The sequence below is a fragment of the Oculina patagonica genome, chromosome 7 (genome assembly GCF_052425735.1).
Source record: "Oculina patagonica isolate OP01 chromosome 7, crgOcupat, whole genome shotgun sequence".
NCBI classification, from domain to species: Eukaryota; Metazoa; Cnidaria; class Anthozoa; order Scleractinia; family Oculinidae; genus Oculina; species Oculina patagonica.
Window position 1 is genome coordinate 23573705 of NC_135764.1, and position 19954 is coordinate 23593658.

The 19954-nt window shown below is 38.0% G+C and overlaps 2 protein-coding genes and 1 non-coding gene across 4 annotated transcripts; 1 reads left to right on the forward strand and 2 right to left on the reverse strand.

Annotated features, from left to right (window-relative positions):
- Positions 1 to 147: 147 nt before the first annotated feature.
- LOC144660033 (uncharacterized) lies at positions 148 to 7589 on the reverse strand. 2 transcript variants are annotated; one of them, XM_078520580.1, is made up of 8 exons: positions 7474 to 7589; positions 6963 to 7053; positions 4972 to 5070; positions 4399 to 4452; positions 3607 to 3711; positions 2763 to 2810; positions 2610 to 2672; positions 148 to 1935 (listed from the first exon to the last, which is right to left on the reverse strand). In XM_078520580.1, exons 2-8 carry the CDS (start codon positions 7051 to 7053, stop codon positions 1268 to 1270), a joined length of 1128 nt encoding a protein of 375 aa, XP_078376706.1. In that variant the 5' UTR covers positions 7474 to 7589; the 3' UTR covers positions 148 to 1267. The 2 variants fall into 2 exon arrangements, with proteins under 2 accessions (XP_078376706.1, XP_078376705.1); XM_078520579.1 differs by having other exon boundaries at positions 3607 to 3714.
- A 1738-nt stretch (positions 7590 to 9327) lies between these two features.
- LOC144659904 (uncharacterized) lies at positions 9328 to 18168 on the reverse strand. Its single transcript, XM_078520426.1, has 8 exons — positions 17842 to 18168; positions 16160 to 16216; positions 15760 to 15816; positions 15536 to 15586; positions 14886 to 14993; positions 13197 to 14045; positions 11157 to 11695; positions 9328 to 10457 (listed from the first exon to the last, which is right to left on the reverse strand). Exons 1-8 carry the CDS (start codon positions 17948 to 17950, stop codon positions 9858 to 9860), a joined length of 2370 nt encoding a protein of 789 aa, XP_078376552.1. The 5' UTR covers positions 17951 to 18168; the 3' UTR covers positions 9328 to 9857.
- On the forward strand, positions 10890 to 10962 carry Trnat-cgu (transfer RNA threonine (anticodon CGU)). Its single transcript has one exon. It is a non-coding gene; the product is annotated as a tRNA-Thr (tRNA).
- Positions 18169 to 19954: the final 1786 nt, after the last annotated feature.

A 19954-nucleotide genomic window follows, 5' to 3' on the forward strand; every position in this document is an offset into this window, starting at 1 on the left:
GATAAAATACTCTTTATTGAAACATCAACTAAGTGACAAGTCTTGTATTTTCACCAAAGAAGAAACTGTTTATTGATGAGTTATTTATACGTTAAGGGTTTTCTTTAGCACATCACAAAGCCTTTTCTTTTGTTTATTAATAAACAAATAAATAAATAAGTAAATAAATAAATAAATAAATAAATAAATAAAGTACAGAGGACAAACAAAACATTTACATAAAACGAGTCTCGTTAATTTATATTAATTATTGCTACGATCGCGATGGCCATAACCTACGTTTTCGTATTACATATTTTGGTGTAGACTTCGCGACAGATAGCAGTCTCCGACAGAAACAGCACTTACCAGTTGTTAACAAATAAAAGTAAGTGAAAACGAGGCATCTGGTCTAAAGCTTGCAAAGCCTTAGTCAAAAAATGGCCAGAACCAGTTTAGAAATTTGTTTTTAACATGAAATAAAGAGATTTTTCTTTTTCTTCTTGGGCCCAAACCACCAACATCTGTATGACAGAGTTCCTAACCGAATTAGTTTTAGTAGATTCTGGTTTTGATTCTTTGCCCAAACGAAGCGCTCTTTTCTGCTTAGCCCTTCCCTTTTCATGCCACTGTTCCCTGAATATTAAACATCACATTAAGTATCCAAATTTGATACGGTGTTTGACGGCCTAAGGTCGTTAACGGCCATTAAGAATGTCTTGACGCCCCATTTGCATGCTTAACTGTTATAAGGCTGAAAACAAAATGAATAAACGTTTATACAGCGGGCTTGACAGGGCGTCATAATTCAACATATAAGCAAACATAAAACTCAAAGAAAGAACATATACAAAATTCATTTTTGGTCCCAAATTTAAAAAGAAAAGGAAGGAACCTTGAACACTCATTAAACATTGCATTAAAAAATTACAACATTTGAAGACAATGACTGGGCGGGAACTCATGTTAGCCAGAAGAAAATAAAAGACGTATCTCACTCAATATTTTACTTATTTTATGCCACTAGGGAATCATGTCAAGAAAGATCGCCCCATAGTGTGCTACAATGTAGAAGAGTTTATAAATAAAATAGTTTCGATTAGTTCATCAACCTTACAGCAACCTTAACTAAATTCATTTTGTTAAAGCAATGAGAACACACGCTTTCGTTTCTTTATAAATACTGCCCTAAAAACCGTAGTTTTGTTCCTTCAGAAAATAAGTTTAGTTCTTGTTACGTTGTTTGAATTTGTACTCCTATGTGCGATTGTTAACTCCTAAATGACGTTTATCTTCGTCCGTTTGGACAGCAGCGCTGTGGGCATTGAGCCTGCGGTGCACATCCGCCAGGAACAGCGGGCTGGCAGGCTTGTGGGCATGCTTGCTGTTGCGGCATTTGCGGCATCTGAGGCATCATTGGCTGCTGCTGGGGATATGGCATTCCCATGGGCATACCCATTGGGGCAGAACAACAGCTTGGTAGGCAGGAAGGTGCACACGCTTGAGAGCATGGCGAAGCACAGCTGGAGGATTGGGTGTTGTTTGGTTTCGGAGAGGGCTTGGGTGCCGGAGGAAGCACCAGATAGTTTGGTGCAGACTGAATAGGCTGGGGGTACTGTGGCTGTTGTGCACTGCAGCAGGTAGACGGGCAAGAGCTGGGACAAGGGACTACTGAACACTGCTGAGGACATTGCTGAGCTGCAGGCTGCGGAGGGTATTGGGGTGCCTGTGGAGCTGGGACTGCCTGGGCGACCTGTGGTGCCTGAGCATACTGGCTGTACTGTTGTTGTTGTTGTTGTTGTTGTGCCGCATATTGATAAGGATCTGGCTGGTATGGGGCCTGGTACGGGACTTGACCCGCAGCTTGAGCCATGGGGTTCACTGGAGGATTGCAACATGTTGAGACACATCCGGGTGCACAGACATCCGGGCATGCCCCAGGACAGGTCTGGGCCACTAAAATAGTACACATAAGAAATATAGTCTTAAAATTGGCTCCTGATGCTCATGCTTTATCTTTTACGTTGGTTTCATATCAATAAGTGATACAATACAAATTTGTATACCTTTTACCAGAAATTAAATATTTACTGGCGATACTCAAATAAGTCGCTGTAGCAACGTGTTCAGCAATAAAACCTTTTAAAGCTAATAATATCTAATCATAATCCTAGTAATTTTTCTTGGACATTTCTGTCCAGGGGGAAAGGGGATTTGTGTTTTCCCTTTTTTGCACCACCCCACAAAAAAAAACACCCCACCCCCCCGCCGGCTCATCTCTTCTTTTTTTTTTTTTTTTTTTTTTTTCCTCCCTCCATAAAAAATAAAAAAAAAAAGGAGGGGGGGCGCTTTTTTTTTTTTTTTTTTATTATAAAATATATCTTTTTTTTTTTTTTTTTTTCTTTCTCTTTTTTTTTTATAACCCCCCCCCCCCCCCCCCCCCCAACTACACGTTATATGCTTTTGCTTATATTTTCTAAACTTGCCAACATGTCTTAATGTACATGTGGTCTGTTACTGACATTGTGAAATTTTTTCTTGCCTCCTCTGTTGACCCATTCTTATGTTGATTGTTGATTGTCGATGCTGAGGAACAACAACAATAACAATAACAAAAACTGTGCCCTCACCTTTATTTTTACCAGTGGCGTCCAAAATGGCTTGAATTGCTTTTCCAGCCTTAGCGAGATTTTCTGAAAAAGAAACGAAAAGGGCATTTAGTGAAGCGGGTTATTAGCAACAAAATCAATAGCACTTGTAAGAGATCGGTAGAAATTGCTTACCTATGCTTGAGTCCAAAAGTTCTCTGAGAGATCCTTTATCAGCTTCCACTGCAAATTAAAGATGTGATAATGATATGTTACTAAACATTACTATCAAATCGCCATCTGATAAGGGATGTGCTTTCAAGTAAACTATCAAATCTATTTTTGATACAGTAAAGCGGTTTGGAGTAATGCTGCTTCCCCAACATTCTGAAGAGCGCACCAACAATTCGCCAGTACCCAGTAACATGCCTGGGTAAATGAAGGGTACTGTGAGAGAAAAGTGCCTTTCCCATAAACTCAGTAACTTTTTAAACCAGCATTTTTAATATCAAAAAAATAATTGTTCTCATTGCATCACTATGACTATATCAGATTTTTCGTTCTCACAACCTACCTATGAAAGCATGTTGCGGAAATGTCAAGATAAAATTTAAATCATTCGGTCATGGATAAAGAAACATGTAAGACTCCGTATAGTGGACTACTGGACTACTGGGTATACAAAATGGTAGGGGAAACTGTCATTTTGGTTTTTTTGGACCCTTCAAAACTCCTTGAAGAGACCCACCGAAGGGTCGATTTATTGAAGAATTTTAGGGATTGTCCAAATGAAAAATTAAGAAATTAAGAAAAGAGATGGAGTATCTTTTCTGTAGGTACGTGAAAGAGATACTTTTTATGGAAGGTATACGAAAGGGTAACCTTTTCTGTCAAAAACCATATATGAAAGAGTAATGGTTTAAACGTCGGGGTGGAGGCTCCCGTATAAACTTTTTTCGAGTACCTTCCCCCCGGGCCTTTCCTATAGCCTTACTTTCTGCTTCATTAGTTGTTAAAGAAGGAACATTTGAAGTGTTACCGTCATCGTGAAATTTCTTCTTCTTGGAACGTTTTTCTGATTCCCTTTCCTTGTCTTTGTGTTCTTCTTCATCTTTTAAGTTCTCCTCTCTGGTTTCTTCATCTTCTTCTTAAAAGGAAAATTCCAAAATGGTTAAAATGATTTGTTTCATTCAATTTGAATGAAGGCAGATGTTTTATGGAATAATTAATTTTATTCGTATATTCTTTACTCCGTTACAATGTAATGCAAGCTTACAAATGAAAATACGTTAACTGTTACTCATTCAATCCAAAATTTAGATTTTACCTTCTTAAATTTATAATTCTATTGATAATGTTTACTTTTCGGTGAATGGCCAGCTATCTGTCACCCACCCTTTAGTAGAAGAGCAGTATAAAATGCTAAGACAGTGTTGTAACAGAACTGCAAATGAATCCAAGGAAAAAAGAAAAATACGCAGCTGATATGAAGCAAGAAATTAATCACACCCCACAATACAGAGCTTAAAGAAAACACGTAAACAAAAAACGATAAAGGAGTTGAGTTGAAGGAGTTTAGTCATCTGATAATATTCGCTGTAAATGTTCAAAAAATGCTAACAATTTTTCCAAAACATAGTGTTACTTTTGTTCACTTCCTGTCAATTGTCTTGAAATTCAAACTAATAATAAGCGATAATAATTGTTGCGTTTTTTGCCTACGATCAGTGTATAATTGCTGATCGTAATAAAATCATGCTTAACATTGACAATGCTCCTCAAATTTGCTCGAGCTTGAGTTAAGTCATTATCTCTTGTATTTCACACTGACCTTCGGCGTCCAAATCACTCTCTTTATCGGCTCCACTTCCGCTGCCATCGTCTTCTGTGTGCGTACATTAAAAACACAGCAGTCAGTTACAAATTATTTAAATTGCTTTTACGTTTAGAGCAGAATTCATCCTGTGATTAGCATCTAATTTCACCCAAAAATATCAATACAAAGTCAATAAGAAGATCATGAGAACTGAGCAATTGATGACTGGTCGTTTGAATGTTTACGACGTTTATTAAGATCTACTAACGACTGTAGGTCAACAGGAACAAAGGCACAGGTTACAACATTGGACCAACATTGTTACAACATTGACTGATAAAGAGGTGTATGAGCAGTGCCAATATTGGTGGCAAATCCACCCTTGTCTCAAGGCGCTCTCTTTTAAGAAGCGTAAAACGCAAGAAAGGTCTTAGAAACGAGTTGAGATGTCACAAAATCGTGACGTCATGAGTTGGATGGTAGAGAAAGCCGGGTCACTTGGTTGTGACAATCTGCTTGTATGTTTAAGCTGTCAAGAATAAAAAATAAATATTTCTTTATTTAATATTTTAGCTCTGTCGAACAAACCTGGTTTCTCTTCTGGTTTATCTTCTTTGTCTTTCACTTTCTTCTCAGTTTCGTGTTTTGCTATTTTGTGTCGAAGATAGGTTTTCAAGTGGCGATGGTCTGTTATAAAACACAAAACGAAAAGCGTAAGCTACATGAAGCAAAACAGAATACCGTAGAATTCCGGTTATAAGCCCTGGGCTTATACAACTTCGTCAGGGTTTTTGGGTGGGCTTATAAGCGGAGGGGCTTATATCCGGGAGGGCTTATAAGCGGAATGAAAAAAACGTTTCGAAACGAGCCTGCCATCCGGAAGAGGGGGCATATATCCGGGGGGGCTTATAATCGGATGTATTTTTTTGTTTCGAGGTAGATGGGCCTATAACCGGGGGGGGGCTTATAAGCGGGGGGGGGGGGGCTTATAACCGGAATTTTACCGTATAATATAAAAAGAAAATACTCATAAAAAGACAGTCTTCCTTGCCAACTAACTTAATATATGGAAGTTACATTGGAAATATTTCAAGAAGCTGAACTAGATGAATCGATTTCAGTCCAGTCTTTGAACTCTCTTTACCTCACGGCACATAGGGCCTGGATTCCAATGTAGGGCGGGATACGGGTAGTTCAGGGACGGGACTAGAAACAGCAGCAACTGCTGTAGACAGTATAAGGACTGCTTATGGGGTGAAAGACGAAATGTAAATTGTGTATTGTAATCAGTACGGAGAAATATCATGTTGGGCCTTGTACCGAAAAAAAAAACGATTTATATCAACCACTGGCTACTGTCATCTAACTTCTGTGTAAAGACAGGGTTTTCATTAAGAATTGTAATAGCAGGAGAATAGTGTAAAGCAACCGGAGAATGATTTTTAAAGGTATCGCATCTTAATAAGAAAATAGGTAGAGGCTTTTGAAATTAAGCCGGAGAATTCTATGTAGTAGAAGGAGAATTCTCCGATCTCCGATGCCTAATGAACACCCTGAAAGAACGCTTGGTTTTTGCACTAGGGTGATTGCACTGACGCCGATGAGTATCTTTATTTCTCTGGATTAGCTAAATAACTTAATTCTAAATTTAAAAAGGCGTTAAGCCGTTGGAAGTCTTATGTGCTTGTGACATTTCTTTGCTATTTGATTTATTCTCGCATAAAAAAAGTTTTTTTTTTTAATGTATATTCTCGATTAGCTTTGAATTAGAATGATCGACCGGTTTGCATTCTACCAGAAAAGTTTATTTTTAAACCGAAAACCTGTAAAATAAATTGACACTGATTCTTTGCTTTCACTTATAGAAATATTGGAGCTTTTTAGAAATCCATTACAGGACCTCGAAACAATGCTTGTTCTAACACTTCAAACGGCGCCCCAAGGGTTGAAAACACCTTCAATAAAGCACCTTTTATGAACAATGGAACCCGGAAAAATAATAAATCATTTAGTCCCGGAGGCTTGCCGAGAGGAAAATTACTTGATTTAAGATACCACTAAGTTGATTAACATTGAGATTCTGCTTATCTGACATAAAATTCTTAAAGACCTGAGGAATATTCCTATACTTTTACTCGGACGGATTTTGTTTGGCGATGGTCAGAACGCTTGAATAGGTCCGAGCAGATTCTAAAACGACGTTTGATTGGCCACTTGATAGAGTCGACGCAGCCAGCGAGAATGGTTTTCTATTATTAGGAACTAACTATTAAGATATACGTTTCCCTGGTTCAATGGTGAGCTCAAAGACAAACAATTATATATTTAATCAAGGAAAGCTCAAAATCTTTCTTGCTTAAACGGTTCGATTGCTTGGTTACCAGGTGTACAGGCACTCAATTGAGTTCTGCTCTTAATTGGTTGAGAAAGCAAGCCATTTGAAATCAAATTAAGCATCAAGAAAAAATCCAAAAGAGTTAGGTTGAAATAAAGTAGGAAAAGCGTTTATTCGTTTTGAGCCGTGTGGAGCTTTAGTGTCCTACTTGTACCAGTTCTTATGCAAATAAAGTTAAACTTACGGTGGTGTTTGCTTTTAGCTTCGCACGTCCAAGTGGAGAGAATTAAGACTACTGCAACGAGCAGCCAAATACTTAATATTTTCTTGTTCATCTGTAAAAGAAAAAGCAATTAAAAGAAATACAGCAATCGTTCATTTTACTGGCACATTTTTCGCAAAAAATGTTCATCGGACTAATTGTTATTGTTCCATATATTTCAATTAATTGAAAACTAAAGGTCCAGTGAATTGAGAATTGCCCATGAAAAGTGGTTAAATGGAAATTGATTGAAAATCAAATCGCGCATAGAACGAAAATATAGAAGATAAAATGTCCGAACCAAAACCAACATTAGTTACATTGAATAAACCATAGTTTACGTTTAGTTCAATACGCGAGATAGATTGTTGAGGAACGCTTTAAAAGGAGATCACAACCCAGTAGAATAGCCTACAAAATGCTCCATATCTGGGACGGAAAATTTCAGCAACAATTCATTGAACAATAAATACGAAGAGTTTTCCAAACTTACCGCGTCGTTTTTTATCTTTAATTCCCGTCCTGAAACGTCGCTAAAACGCCAGCGCCAAAGTTATGGTATTCCTTTGTGATCCTTTGTTCGAGATAGCTCATAACTTATTCACGAGGCTTTGTTCTTGGTGATAAAGAAATGCTTTTTGTTCCAACTGGTGTTTAAGTGATAAGCTAGCTGGAGGAACATGGATTTTTGAAACAAGTGTAAACAAAAACGATGGAGATACCTTAGGTGGCGTTTCGCTACAAGACATCCCACAGTGCTGTACAACTCTATTAACGTAACGAACATGGTCGGTGCGAAAAAATTGTTGGTGAAATTAGCAGATTAGTACGAATGGTTTATAATATCATAATTGCCGTTTAATTTTCCTTGAAAAACATTTCCCTTTCATGTCATGTTTTTCCCTTGTTTTCGTGACCGACTAGAAAGAAGAAACCACGAAAATGTCAAGACGGTATGGTTCAAACAGAAAACAATATCAATCTGTGTATAAACGCTTGGCTGATCTTTAATATTACAGTTGGTAGCGTTAAACTGTTGTGTGGTGCGCTCTTACTACTTGTGGTGAGTGGGAATTATATTTCAATATTTTTCCCCGAAATAGTGTACTAAAGGAATGGGTAGCTCTTTCTAAGTTTCGGATCAAGAGGGATTTGGAGCATTCATGAGCATTGGAAATCCTTGAAGTTACAATCTCATTCTCAGTGAAGCCTTCATAGGGGGAATTCCACTAAGGGAATATACACGATGCACAAATAGACATAGTCATACTTAAAAAAGACAGTTGAAGAGGCGTTGCCATGACTGTGGGTTGACTCCAGTTTAAAAACCGTGAAACGACTTGGAGTGTTATCTTCTTGGATGGGGCACTCAGTTCTTTGCAGGGTTTCACTGCCCCAACGGTATGCAGGTGTCCAACTCTTTACCTGAGTGTGAGAGTAAGGTGTGCTAACTGAGAGCACTACACAAGGGCAGTAGCTGAGCGCGAACTCGTGACACTCAAGAACTTAAAGTTAAAAGCACTAACAATATGAAATAGAGGACCGGGTTATTGTTTGTCCGTTCAACATTTTAAAAGTCCTCTGGAAGTATTTGGATTCAGACGATTCTCGGAAGGTCTTTGGACGATTCTTTTTTTTTTGGCCAGTGAAAATTATTTTTATATCAAAAAACAATCGGAGTTCCTTCATCACATATCATTCAAGCAATACTTTGCTTTTCTCTCCGAGCATCGCAGCATAGTTGGCGAAAAAGTGGTGTTTTTGCAACTCCTCATTGAAGTGCCCGAGGCTTTATCGATTTATTGCCCATTTGCAAAACTGCAGCAATAATTCATCATGTAAGATTCTTAAGGATATGCAGGAGAAATCACACATCTTTGATTTTTCATTTATTTAAATGCATATGTATATGTTAGGGTTCATTTAGTGTGGGTGTGAAAATAAAAAAGTAGACCAATAAGTCATAATCTTTTACAACCAAAGCCAAAAAGAAACGGCACCGGCCATGAAATTAACTCGCCTTGTTTTACTTTTGAGGCTATTTTGACCAGTCCGCGAACAGTGCCCACCCCATTTGAAATGGTAACGTTTCTGCAAGACTCGAGAACACGTTCAAGTTCTTCTTCATGTGCCAAACTACAACATGTAGCAATTAAGGTTTTCTATTCTTCCACCCTCAGTATGCCTTTCCCGACCTTCTGTTACGTATTCTTTAATTACCCTCACACCCAACGACCACCCACCCAAACGAGGAGCTCCCCACACCTTCTTCTTCTTCCTCATCACACCCATCTCCGCCTTTACATCCTCACACATATACCCATCCCAACAATAATGCCGGAGACTGTTATCGTAGTATAAAGAGTTTATTGTTAAAGAAATATGGTACTGATGGCTGCCATCATTCATAATAATGTACAAGAAACGAATAAACAGATAACGTTAAATGCATTTACGTTTAACTACAAATGAAACCTTCTTGTTTCGACCGTCTTTAGCTTCAAGTCTGTAGAAAGACTTATAAAAGCTTGTCTAAACTTAACTATGAACTGTTTTTGCATTTGACTCTGCACAAGGGCTTAAGCATACTCTTCAAAAGAAAGCAAAAATGGGGTAGACTGAAAGTTAGTTTGAACGCAATGTATGTGCAGTGCGTGTCCAATCGGCGCCTTCAGCGCACACCGAAAATGTATTACTGTGTGGTACATTTTTCTTCTTCGTATCAGTAATATAATTTTTGTGGCCAAAATTTACAATTCCGAACATTTCCAGTGGAAAAATTTACACTCTGGGTATTTTTTAGCAGGAATTGAGCTTTACAATGTTTTGCATCACATTCGCATTCGATATAAAGTCCGTTGTTGTCAGTCAAAGATATTAAATCCGGGAACTGAATCTCTTTCTTCTCTTCGACGAATCACAGCAACCAGAGCGTGCGCATGCGGGCGTGCAGTGTGAAGCGCATGACAGCGCACATCCATTGAAACCCGTGATTGGTCGAACCAAGTGAGTGACGTGCAGCACTCTTTTAGTCGAAGAACGGGCTTCCGGGTTCATCGCAGCCTCATTTCCTTGTTGGAGGCCCAGGGCTGAGGTACAGCAAGCTACAGTGCATGAAGGGTAACAACCACCGGGACAGGGACTCGGGCAGGTAGGGAAAGCTGGATTGAGGTCTTGGTAAGCCATAGCTTGTGGCGCTCCTACCGTCGTCGGAGATGCTAGCGCGGCGGCTTCGTCAGCTTGTTCCTGGGCTAGCTCTTCTGGCTGACAACAGTCGCGGGGACAGTCGTAAGTGCACGAGAACTTGCACGATTCTTTGCAAGCGAAAGCCTCGATGGGTATGACTTTGGAGTGAGGGTATGGTACGTTAGGGACGAAGCCAGGATGGGGTTGTTCAACAGCAGGCATTCCTGGTGCTGGCGGCGCTGCGTATTTACCAAAAGCACAACAATCGTCCGCACAAGATGGTGCGCAAACCTAGAAGGAAAATAAAAAAAGAAGGAAAATAAAAGAGAGAATTTTTAAAAGCGGTACATAAACAGGCAAGAAACAAAAGTTGGATCAGTTTCTTTTACCGAGCTGTGACATAAACACCTCAACTTCACTTGTGGATGCTATTATTCTCAGACTCGGCCTTAAACACACTGGCAAGTTTGGCTTGATAAAGAGTTCTTTGTTTCACGACACATGACACAGTCCTGTTTTTTCGCTAAAAAGACTCTTTATTAAAAAGGTAACAGTCACTTTTTCTAAAAGACATCGATTTTGACATGAAATACCTTGTTAACAAAAAAGCTTGTCAAGGTGAAACTTTTCACATTATTTTGTCAAATGAAATAGCGGATTTTGCATGCCTAAGCGTATCACGCAGTATAGCATAGCTCTTTATTGCAAAGTTATTTGTCATCGGCCTCGTTAGCTCAGTGGTTAGAGCACTGGTCTCGTAAACCAGGGGTCGAGAGTTCAAATCTCTCACGGGGCTTGTGATTTTCTTTTGAAAATTTCAAACGTATTTTGCCTGTTTTAAATCATGCACCATTGGAATTCGAAGATACTTCTGAAAAGAAATATTTTTAACATTCAGTTTTACTCACTTTACTGAAGTATATCTTCCCTTTCAAATAATGCCTGATTAGGAAAAAGGCTCATTGCAGTATTAATATAGACAATCATTACCTGGGGACATGGAGCCGGGCAGAGCCTGGGCTGAGGTTTGTACATTTCCTTAAGCGCTTTTTCCTTTTCCAGTCTTTGTTTTTCTCTTTCATCCTTTTCCTTCTTCTCTTGCTCATCTCTCAGCTTCTCTCCCTCGTCCGTGCAGCACCCTTTGCCACAAGATGAAATACACGTCTGTTTACACTGAGGATGGCATTTGGGATTCAACTTATCTTGTTGTTTCTTGTTGGTCTTTTTGGGCTTGTCGTGCTGTTTAGCCATTGCCATCATGTTTTTGTTTTCTGCCTCGTCCTTGGCCTTGTGGTAGTCTTTAATCCTCTGGTAATGTAAGAAGTGGTGTCCTCTCTTATGTTCGTCTTCAGCCGAGCAACAGCCGCTGCCGCAAGCTGGCACACAGTCCGTGAGACAGGATGGGTGACAGTGCTTGGCGAGTTTTGTCACAACTGACACCTTGTCGTGTTCATGGCAACATCCAGGCATGCAGGAGGAAACACAGCTCGTGAGGCACTGGGGATGACAATGAGTCTTGAAATATTCCTCTGCAAAGGTAAAACGAGTTGTTAGGCCTAAAATCATTTCAGCGGACCAGATTGCCGATTGTCTGCACTTCGCTTTTACAAATTATTCCCCCACGGGGGGGTACTCACTATTATGGCCTATACGGGGAGGCTCCGCCCGAAAGGGGTAGCTTTTTCAGGCTTCAGGTATATAAAAGGGTAGGGATTTCACAAGTTTAGGTGTACAAAAGGGTATGGAAATCTGTCATAAAAGTTTTTGAAAGGGCCTTTAATTAAAACATTTCGAACAGATGCAATTAAATTTTATGGCTGTATTATTTCAATTTATTAAGCGCTACTTGAAAATGATAAGAAAAGGGCATGTTTTAAGTCTATACCACGACTTTCAGGTATATAAAAGGGGTACCTTTTTTCATTAAAAGGTATACGAAAGGGAGACAATTTCTGGCAAAATGGCATATAAAAGGGTAAGGGGTAAGAGCTCGGGGCGGAGCCTCCCCGTACAAAACTTTTTTGGGTACCCCCCCCCCCCCGGGATTATTCCGTTGAACAAACAAAAATAAAAAGCTTAAGCAAACTGCGACGGCAACGGCAACAAGAACCTCACCAAAAAAAAGGTTTAATGAGCAGAATAATAACTATGCACGTGCGTTTTGAATCTTGGTACATTTCGTAGCCGTTCTCTGCAAAACAACAACGTAAAATGACCAAATTCTGCGCATTTTGGACAACTTCAGCCACGACGGCTAATTTTTGTTTTTCTATTTGGTGTTAAAACGCTCTCTTTTAATATTCAGCGGGAGCTAGTTCTTAAAGCGATAAATAAGCAGAATAAGTCCGGAAACTTACGAGATTTCAAGTAAATATAAATTCATTTTTCACAATACGTTGTCGTCGACGTTGCCTTCGTCGTTTCTTAAGCAGTCTATAAATAGATGTAACCCCCCTACTTCTTGTCATAATAAATTCCAGTAACAGGGAGATCGAATGCGTCCTCAGAAAGCAACAGACCGAAAATCCTCCGAGCTAAAGGTGGGAACGTTTAATCTGATATGACCGATTTTTCAGGCCTTTTATTCTTAAAATTAAAATATGCCCGAATTCCGTCCTCAGACTAACACTGATAGGTGCATAAAAATAAGGGACTTCTCAAGTGTTCTAATGAAGATTTTGCGAAAATGGCGGTTGCTTCCCCGAGTAATACCAGGATGACAAGAGGACAGTTAATATTCCACGTTTTCGCACAGTACATTATGGAAAACATTTTTGATATTTCGGGCCTTATCTTGGAACAAATAGCCCATTTAAAAAAAAATTTTTTTAAAAAATTTTGGAGAAAAAATCTTTTAATTTATTTTTTTTTTTTTTTTTTTTTTTTTTTTTTTTTTTTTTTTTTTTTTTTTTTTTTTTTTTTTTTTTTTTTTTTTTTTTTTTTTTTTTTTTTTTTTTTTTTTTTTTTTTTTTTTATATATTTTTATATTTATATTAAATTTTTTTTAAAACAGTTATTTGTAGGACTTACCGTTACGCCAAGACTTTTCTCGGTGGACCGCTGACACAAACGTTTCTGCAGCGGCTTTCTCTTTTCCCTTATGAGTTAGAATTTTATCCACCCCGTGTTTTTTCAGATGCTCTGTGAGATCTTTGTGGATGCTCTTGTCTTTTACACCAACAATATGAACTGCCTTGTACCCAAGACTTTCCAGCATTTTCGAAATTCTCTCCCAGTCCACGACTGGCGTAATCTTGTATTTGTGATTCTTGAAAGTGACTGTTTTCGTTAAACTGGTCAGCGGTGTTCCCTTGACTTTGAGCTTTTTCTTTTTAGCAACACTTGACTTTGCTGCTTTATTACTGGGTTTAGGCTTGGGTTTAACCTTGTCTTTGTGTTTATTGATTTCTTTTTCTTTTTCGTCTTCTTTGACCTCGTGTTTGTCCGCCTTTTTAGGTTTTGTAGAAGTTGTGGACTTTTTCTTGTCTTTTCCGAAGGAAATCTTCCCTAGGATCTTCTTGGGCGGGTTAAGAACCTTCACATATTCCAACAGCTTTTGAGCGTCGCGAATTTTTTCGTTTTCTGGACTCAAGTCATTCTCGTGGAATTTCATCACTCCTTTCGTCTGCTGCGAAAGAAGCGGCTCGATCGAGTGAAGGATTTTAATCGTGTCTGCTGGGATGAACGCTTCCCCTAAACTTGCTAAGTCATTCTTTCGAGTAGAGTGTTCATCTTTAGGTTTCTGCGGTACCACCTTGACCGTTACTGCTTGGTGAAAATTTGGTAACTTGACTGGCGGGACTGGTCGTTTCTTTACAAATTTCTTTGTTGCTTGTTTGAGAGCGAGAGTATGTGGAGTGACATCAATGAAATTGTCTTCTGCAAACAGACACAAATTTATCCTTGAATTTCGAACAGAGATTAATATAAATAATAATGACGATGATAATGCATTTATATAGCACATTTCCATATGTATCTGTTCAAATGCACTGTACACATACTGTAATTTACTTCACACAAAGGCCAGACCACAACACCGGGAGCTTCGTGCCCTCCTCTTCGCGAATAGTGTGTGGGTCCTTTAACGTCCCCTGCTATAAAACATACAGGAGACGGAAGCCACCGTTTATCGTCCTTTTCCAAAAAGACTAGAATGTCTTACTATTTGCAGACGTAATTGTAATCATGTCGATTAATCAGTTTGGTATAATGACGTAAACGCCCAAAATTAAATAAGGCCCTCGACATTCTAGTAGAAAAAAAACGATAAAATGTAATTCATATAGTGTATTATATTAAAATGAAAACAATATAAAACAAATAAGCACGTACACAACCAACCATGCAACCAACCAAGACAGCCAGCCAGCCAGGCAGCCAGCTAGCCAACCAACCAATCAAACAACCAACCAACCACCCTTTAAGCAAGCAAGCAAAAAAGCCAGCTAGCCAGCAAACAAATAAGTAAACAAATAACGATAAATGGATAGGTACGTTTAAGAACTCATGTCGATAGAAAAGGGCCCTTCGTCTTAGATATAAACACGTCTCCAATGATAAGCAATTCTAAACCATGGCTATCATTTTTTTTTATTTTTTTAGTTTTGTGTGAACGGGTTAATACTTAAAAGTTGTTCCCTTATCACTTGCCATAAAATGAAGGATATAAGTATGGCGAAGTTCGATGTAATGTAAAAGTGATGTTCTTGCACTTACCGCATAAGTTACAAGTTTTCGCGCAGTGTTGACGCATGGCTTTTGGGGACGTCTTGCACACTCCAGACTTGGCGAGCGCCATGCAGTGCTCAATCTTGTCTGAGCAGTCTTTATAGAGAATGCAATCGAAAACAATAACGTTAATAAGATTCAAATTTATTTTTACTTATAACCATTTATTGCGACTTTAGTTATGAGTATTTGTGCGAAAAATTTAGAATCTGTCAATTGAGGTCAAATTCGTTTTTTCTAATAACCATGTATGGCGACGTTAGTTATTAGTGAGTATTTGATGGTTCCCAAGGTACTGTTTCTTTTAAATTTTGCAAAATTCAATTTTTAAGCTGAGTTTTATTGAATTGTTGTTTAAGTTTTGGGATGTGCTCAGTATAGGGAAGGTTTAGGCTTATGAAAGTTAAAAATGAAGTTTTGTATGTATCTGCTTTTAGAGAGGCGTCCGTTGGCGACTGTATTTAGATTGTAGATTGTAAAAATTTTACAATTATAAATATCAAGAATTCTATCTGCGCCCCTTTTTCAAGCTTTTGGACGGAAATGTTGCATTCATATTCTACTGCAACTTTTTTTCTTGACAAGGACATTTTTTTAAAATTACCAGACCCTGTCAAATGGTGAACAAGGTTTATTACCTTTTGGTAACTTTCGGAGAATTGTTTTACTGGTCTTCTTGATGTGATCAGCTGAAATACAATCAATGAATTTCGATCAATACACTGGTTAATCAGTCACTCTATTATCATATTATTATATACTTGAAACAAAATCAGTTGCAATCATACACAAAATAGCTACATAATTTGTGCATCATAAGTTGAAAAAAATGATAAACGTTTTCGAGAAAGGAGTCGCTTACCAATATTTGTCTCTAACAAATGCTCAACATCGCGTTCAGCTTCCGAAACTCTGCTAGCTTTAAGAAAACAAACACATTATAAAACAGATTAACTAAAGCAGAAAAATAAAAGCCAAGAATTGAATCATGCAGCTACAAAAACGACTTTAATCGACTTTCAGTCTAGGGGCTAAGGGGAGGAAACTCCAGCAGGGGTGCTCGTCAACAAGGAACTCTAAAGGCCATCAGTTCTAGATTCTAGGTTACTAGATTACCAAGACCGTTGCATCAAACACTTACACAGATTTAATTTAGATACAATAATTAAAAAATAAAACTATAAAACGCAGCAACTTAATCGTGCTGAACGTCTTTTTTCCACCGTTTTTTGAATAATAAACGTAGGAATAAATCTACTCACCAATACTCTCGTCGACCAACTTGTTGATAATTTTTTGGGCTGCCACCCATTCCTTTCCTAAAAATATTCACAAAAAATCAACATAGTGCGATGTAAGAATGCGCCTGCCAACTTGGCCTTCCACTTAGGAAGAGAAGCCATCTTCTTGCAATAAGTGTTCGATCTTTGGTACACTAGCTTGTAAACAGTTAAGATTTCCGGATGGTTTACATAGACGTCGAATGTCAGTAGAGGTTTGCTGCACTTAAGAGGAAGCAGTGCCTCATACAAATCAAGTAAATACCTTGCAACGCCCCACTTCTGGTAACATGGACGTAGGGAAAACAAGTCGCAATTCAACTTTTCATGATTCCTTTAGCAGCTATTAACATCTGACGAGTGTTCCATAATCAAGTGACATAAATAGGCGCTTTCTTTATGTGAGGATTTTCCACTACGTTTTTAATACCAGCTTGTCGATTAAGCTACAGTCTGTTTAAAGTGATAATATTAATTGATAATGACAATAATATATAACTGAAATTTAGTGCACATAAATTGTTCAAATGGGATTGTGCCTTGATGAAATATCACTGAGAAGACGATATAATAAGTTGTTGTTTAAAGAATTCAAGTAATAACAAGAATTTAAAGTGCGTAGCAACCTACAGGCTTAATAATTCGCCAAGTTAGACCTGGTTTATGGCTCGATTAAGTTTTATACGGACTCTAAAGTCAAGAAATGAATTGAGAGCTAAACTTTATAATTACAATGTGAACGATCCACAGTTCGTGTAGACCGTGTAAACGTACATGGTTTTAAAAAAGATGTAACCATTGGTTAAAAGCCAGTTAAGACCACGGTTTTTTAAACGCCGACTAAACTTTGTTTCAATAATCGACCCAAAGTCTTAGTTTATTGTATGCAAAATTGAAGGGAGATGGCGGCAGACAGGTAAAACAAAGAGAAGTATAACTGATTATCTGTGCATGTGTATATATGGACAGTAAAAACTTCAAACATCTTTCATTCATAACTTTGAGTGCGATTCATAGCTTTACAGGTAAATCGTGTACAAGCTGTGTAAAGCGACAGTGCTTACAAACAAAAGAGCGATTTATTTGACTTATACACTATAAAGCCATAATTTCACAGAGAGCGTAAAATCACAAGATACAAAGCGGTACCAGCATCACCCAGCGGCTACGGGCCAAGAAAAACATGGCGGCGAAAATGGAGATTGTTATGCGCTAGTGTTGTTAAATATATCAAATAAGAATATTATTGTAAAAGTAAAAAATATACTAAGTCGATAAGTTGATAGCCAGCATATAGATATTGAAGTGCACGATTTTGAAAGTGAAGAGGGTAAAATATGGTAGTTATTGACGAGGTACCAGTATTTACCGGTTCTTTTAAAAAAATGTTTTGTCCCATAGCATAAACTCTGTCGTTGGTCTTTAAAGTAAACTATTAACATTGTAGGTTTTATAAGGCCAGTTGAAGTCTATAGTATGAAAATTAGTCACACTTGTATAGCAATTGCAGACTTCCGTGCAATAGTAAAATGGATTGTATTTTTACATCAATATTGATAACATATTTTCAACGATGACTTTAGTCGAAGAGCCGTTTGAGTTTCGCTACAGCGTTCTGTGATAATTTTTAAGGTAGTAGTTACTAGATAGCCGCTAACACTCACCTCTTATGTCAAATCGCTTCTCGGCCTTCTGCGCTGTTTCCTTGCTAACGCAAATCCATATGAAATGACAGAGAAACAGAGGAATAACAAAACAACTTCTTGATTTCATTATATCAAATTGGATAACCTCCCACAGAAAAAAACGAATTTCTTTTGATTATACAAAACTTTCGATCAAAATTATAGAATCATGACAAAATTTGGCCCCGTTTGATTTTGACGCGTTTTGAAAAAACCCCGATAGCTACTAGACTTTCGCGCGAACAGAAACTTGTGTTTTTTGAGTAGTATTAATTAATCAAAAGAAAACTTAACCAAGCGAAGTAAACAGAGTCAAAGTTGCACGGCTAACGGCTTTGCATCACAAGCGAAATGTTGCTTGTGGTGGGGACTAAGGTCAAAGCGTTTAACACAAGAACCAACTTAACAAACACAGCGAGTAGATTATCTATGGCCTTGTTTTATCAAGGGATTTCAGTATAAAAAGATAAACTCTTGAAATGGCCGAGATTTTGTTTTAAGTGCAAGAGAAAACAAACAAAAAATAGACCACCAGCCAAATGTCAACCGGACGTCTTTTAGCTTGCTAAAAGAGCTTAGAAATTATAAACCATATTGAAAGCAGTCATAAAGAGTATTCTTTATATATATAGTTGCGAAAACACGTGCTAGGCTGTTCTACCCGTTTCAAATAAAAGTGGTTCGAGAATAAAGCGTTTAAAGGGACTCTCTGAAGCGTGCAATTTACAGGTCAACAATTTCCATAACAAAACCTATGCAGCATCGCAATTTTCTGATGTCAGACTGCTAAATAACCGTCTAAATGGCTTGCCAGTACATAGTTCTTGTCTTGAAAACCCTGTTTTCTAATGATGCCTGTTTCTCTAGTTGCCATTGACAAACAAGTTATTGTGCTACGCTTTTTGATGAACTAGAATTTTTAAAAAAACCTTGACTGGTTAATGGTCAGGTGCACGGATTTTTATTTGAGAACGAAAGTTCGTTTTCTACGGTGTGGCCTTCTGCTACTCATAAACGATGTTATTTTCATCAAAACTTTAGTTTTTCAAAAATTCTTTCCAGAATATGGATTTTCGAAACGAAGATTTACTTTCATCATGTTGATGTTTTAATTGGAGTTTTCAAAACACCGACGTGTGGTCAATGAAACATTGGACCCAGTCCACCAAAGAAAATTTAGCCAACATGGCGGATTGAAATAAGCAAAGGCAATTTATCGTCGAATTTTATTATGTTACCTCACGTTCTCGGAGAACCAGAGATAGTGGGGGCGAATTAAGGAAAGTCGTAACGGCGAAGAAAAGTAGAGGACAAAGTGAATAGCTTTTCTAGATCTGCGACTTTTCCCAGGGGAGTCCGAGCACTGTTTCATTAGGAAAACTGCTCATTAAACAGTATTTACTAACTTCTTTAAAAGCCTCACGTAAACTATCAGTCTTAAGACGTCGACGAAATAGCTTAATTAAATGGGAAATCTTGGAAAAATCAGCTAAATTTATAACGGGAGCTGAATACGTTGACGAGCTTACGGATCGGTTTCATGGAACTCGCCGTTACTTTTTAGTACTGAAACTAGACCAGGCTTTATGGGTGCTCAGTTCTCGCCTGTTTAAGTACGATGGAACACATCATTTAAGTTTCGATAAGTTTTCTGCCATCCGTACAAAGAATCCATCTACTACAGTTTGCGATCAAGTTAAAAAAACTATGTCACCGGGGGTCCACGGGGATTATTGCAGATTTTTGGTCTAAACTGTTCTGAAATAAGTGGAAGGCAACTTTAACCATGTGGAACATTATCTTTGAGCATTTAACTGAAGAAAAAAACCTTTATTTGGAGATAGAAATCAAACTTTGGCTATAAATATCGATTTTTTTGAAGGTGCAGGGTAACAACTTGAAAGCGTCGGCTAACGTTTTCAAATTGCAATCCATTTCCATCGGAGCCATCCGCGAACAAACGCGCATTTCACAGTTTTAGTGCTCTAAAAAGGAAATTGTTAATAAAAATAGACCATTACTTTTAAGTTTTCGACGAATAATCTGGAAACTGGCCTAAAAGGCTTATAAATCAGTTCAGTTATATAAAAAA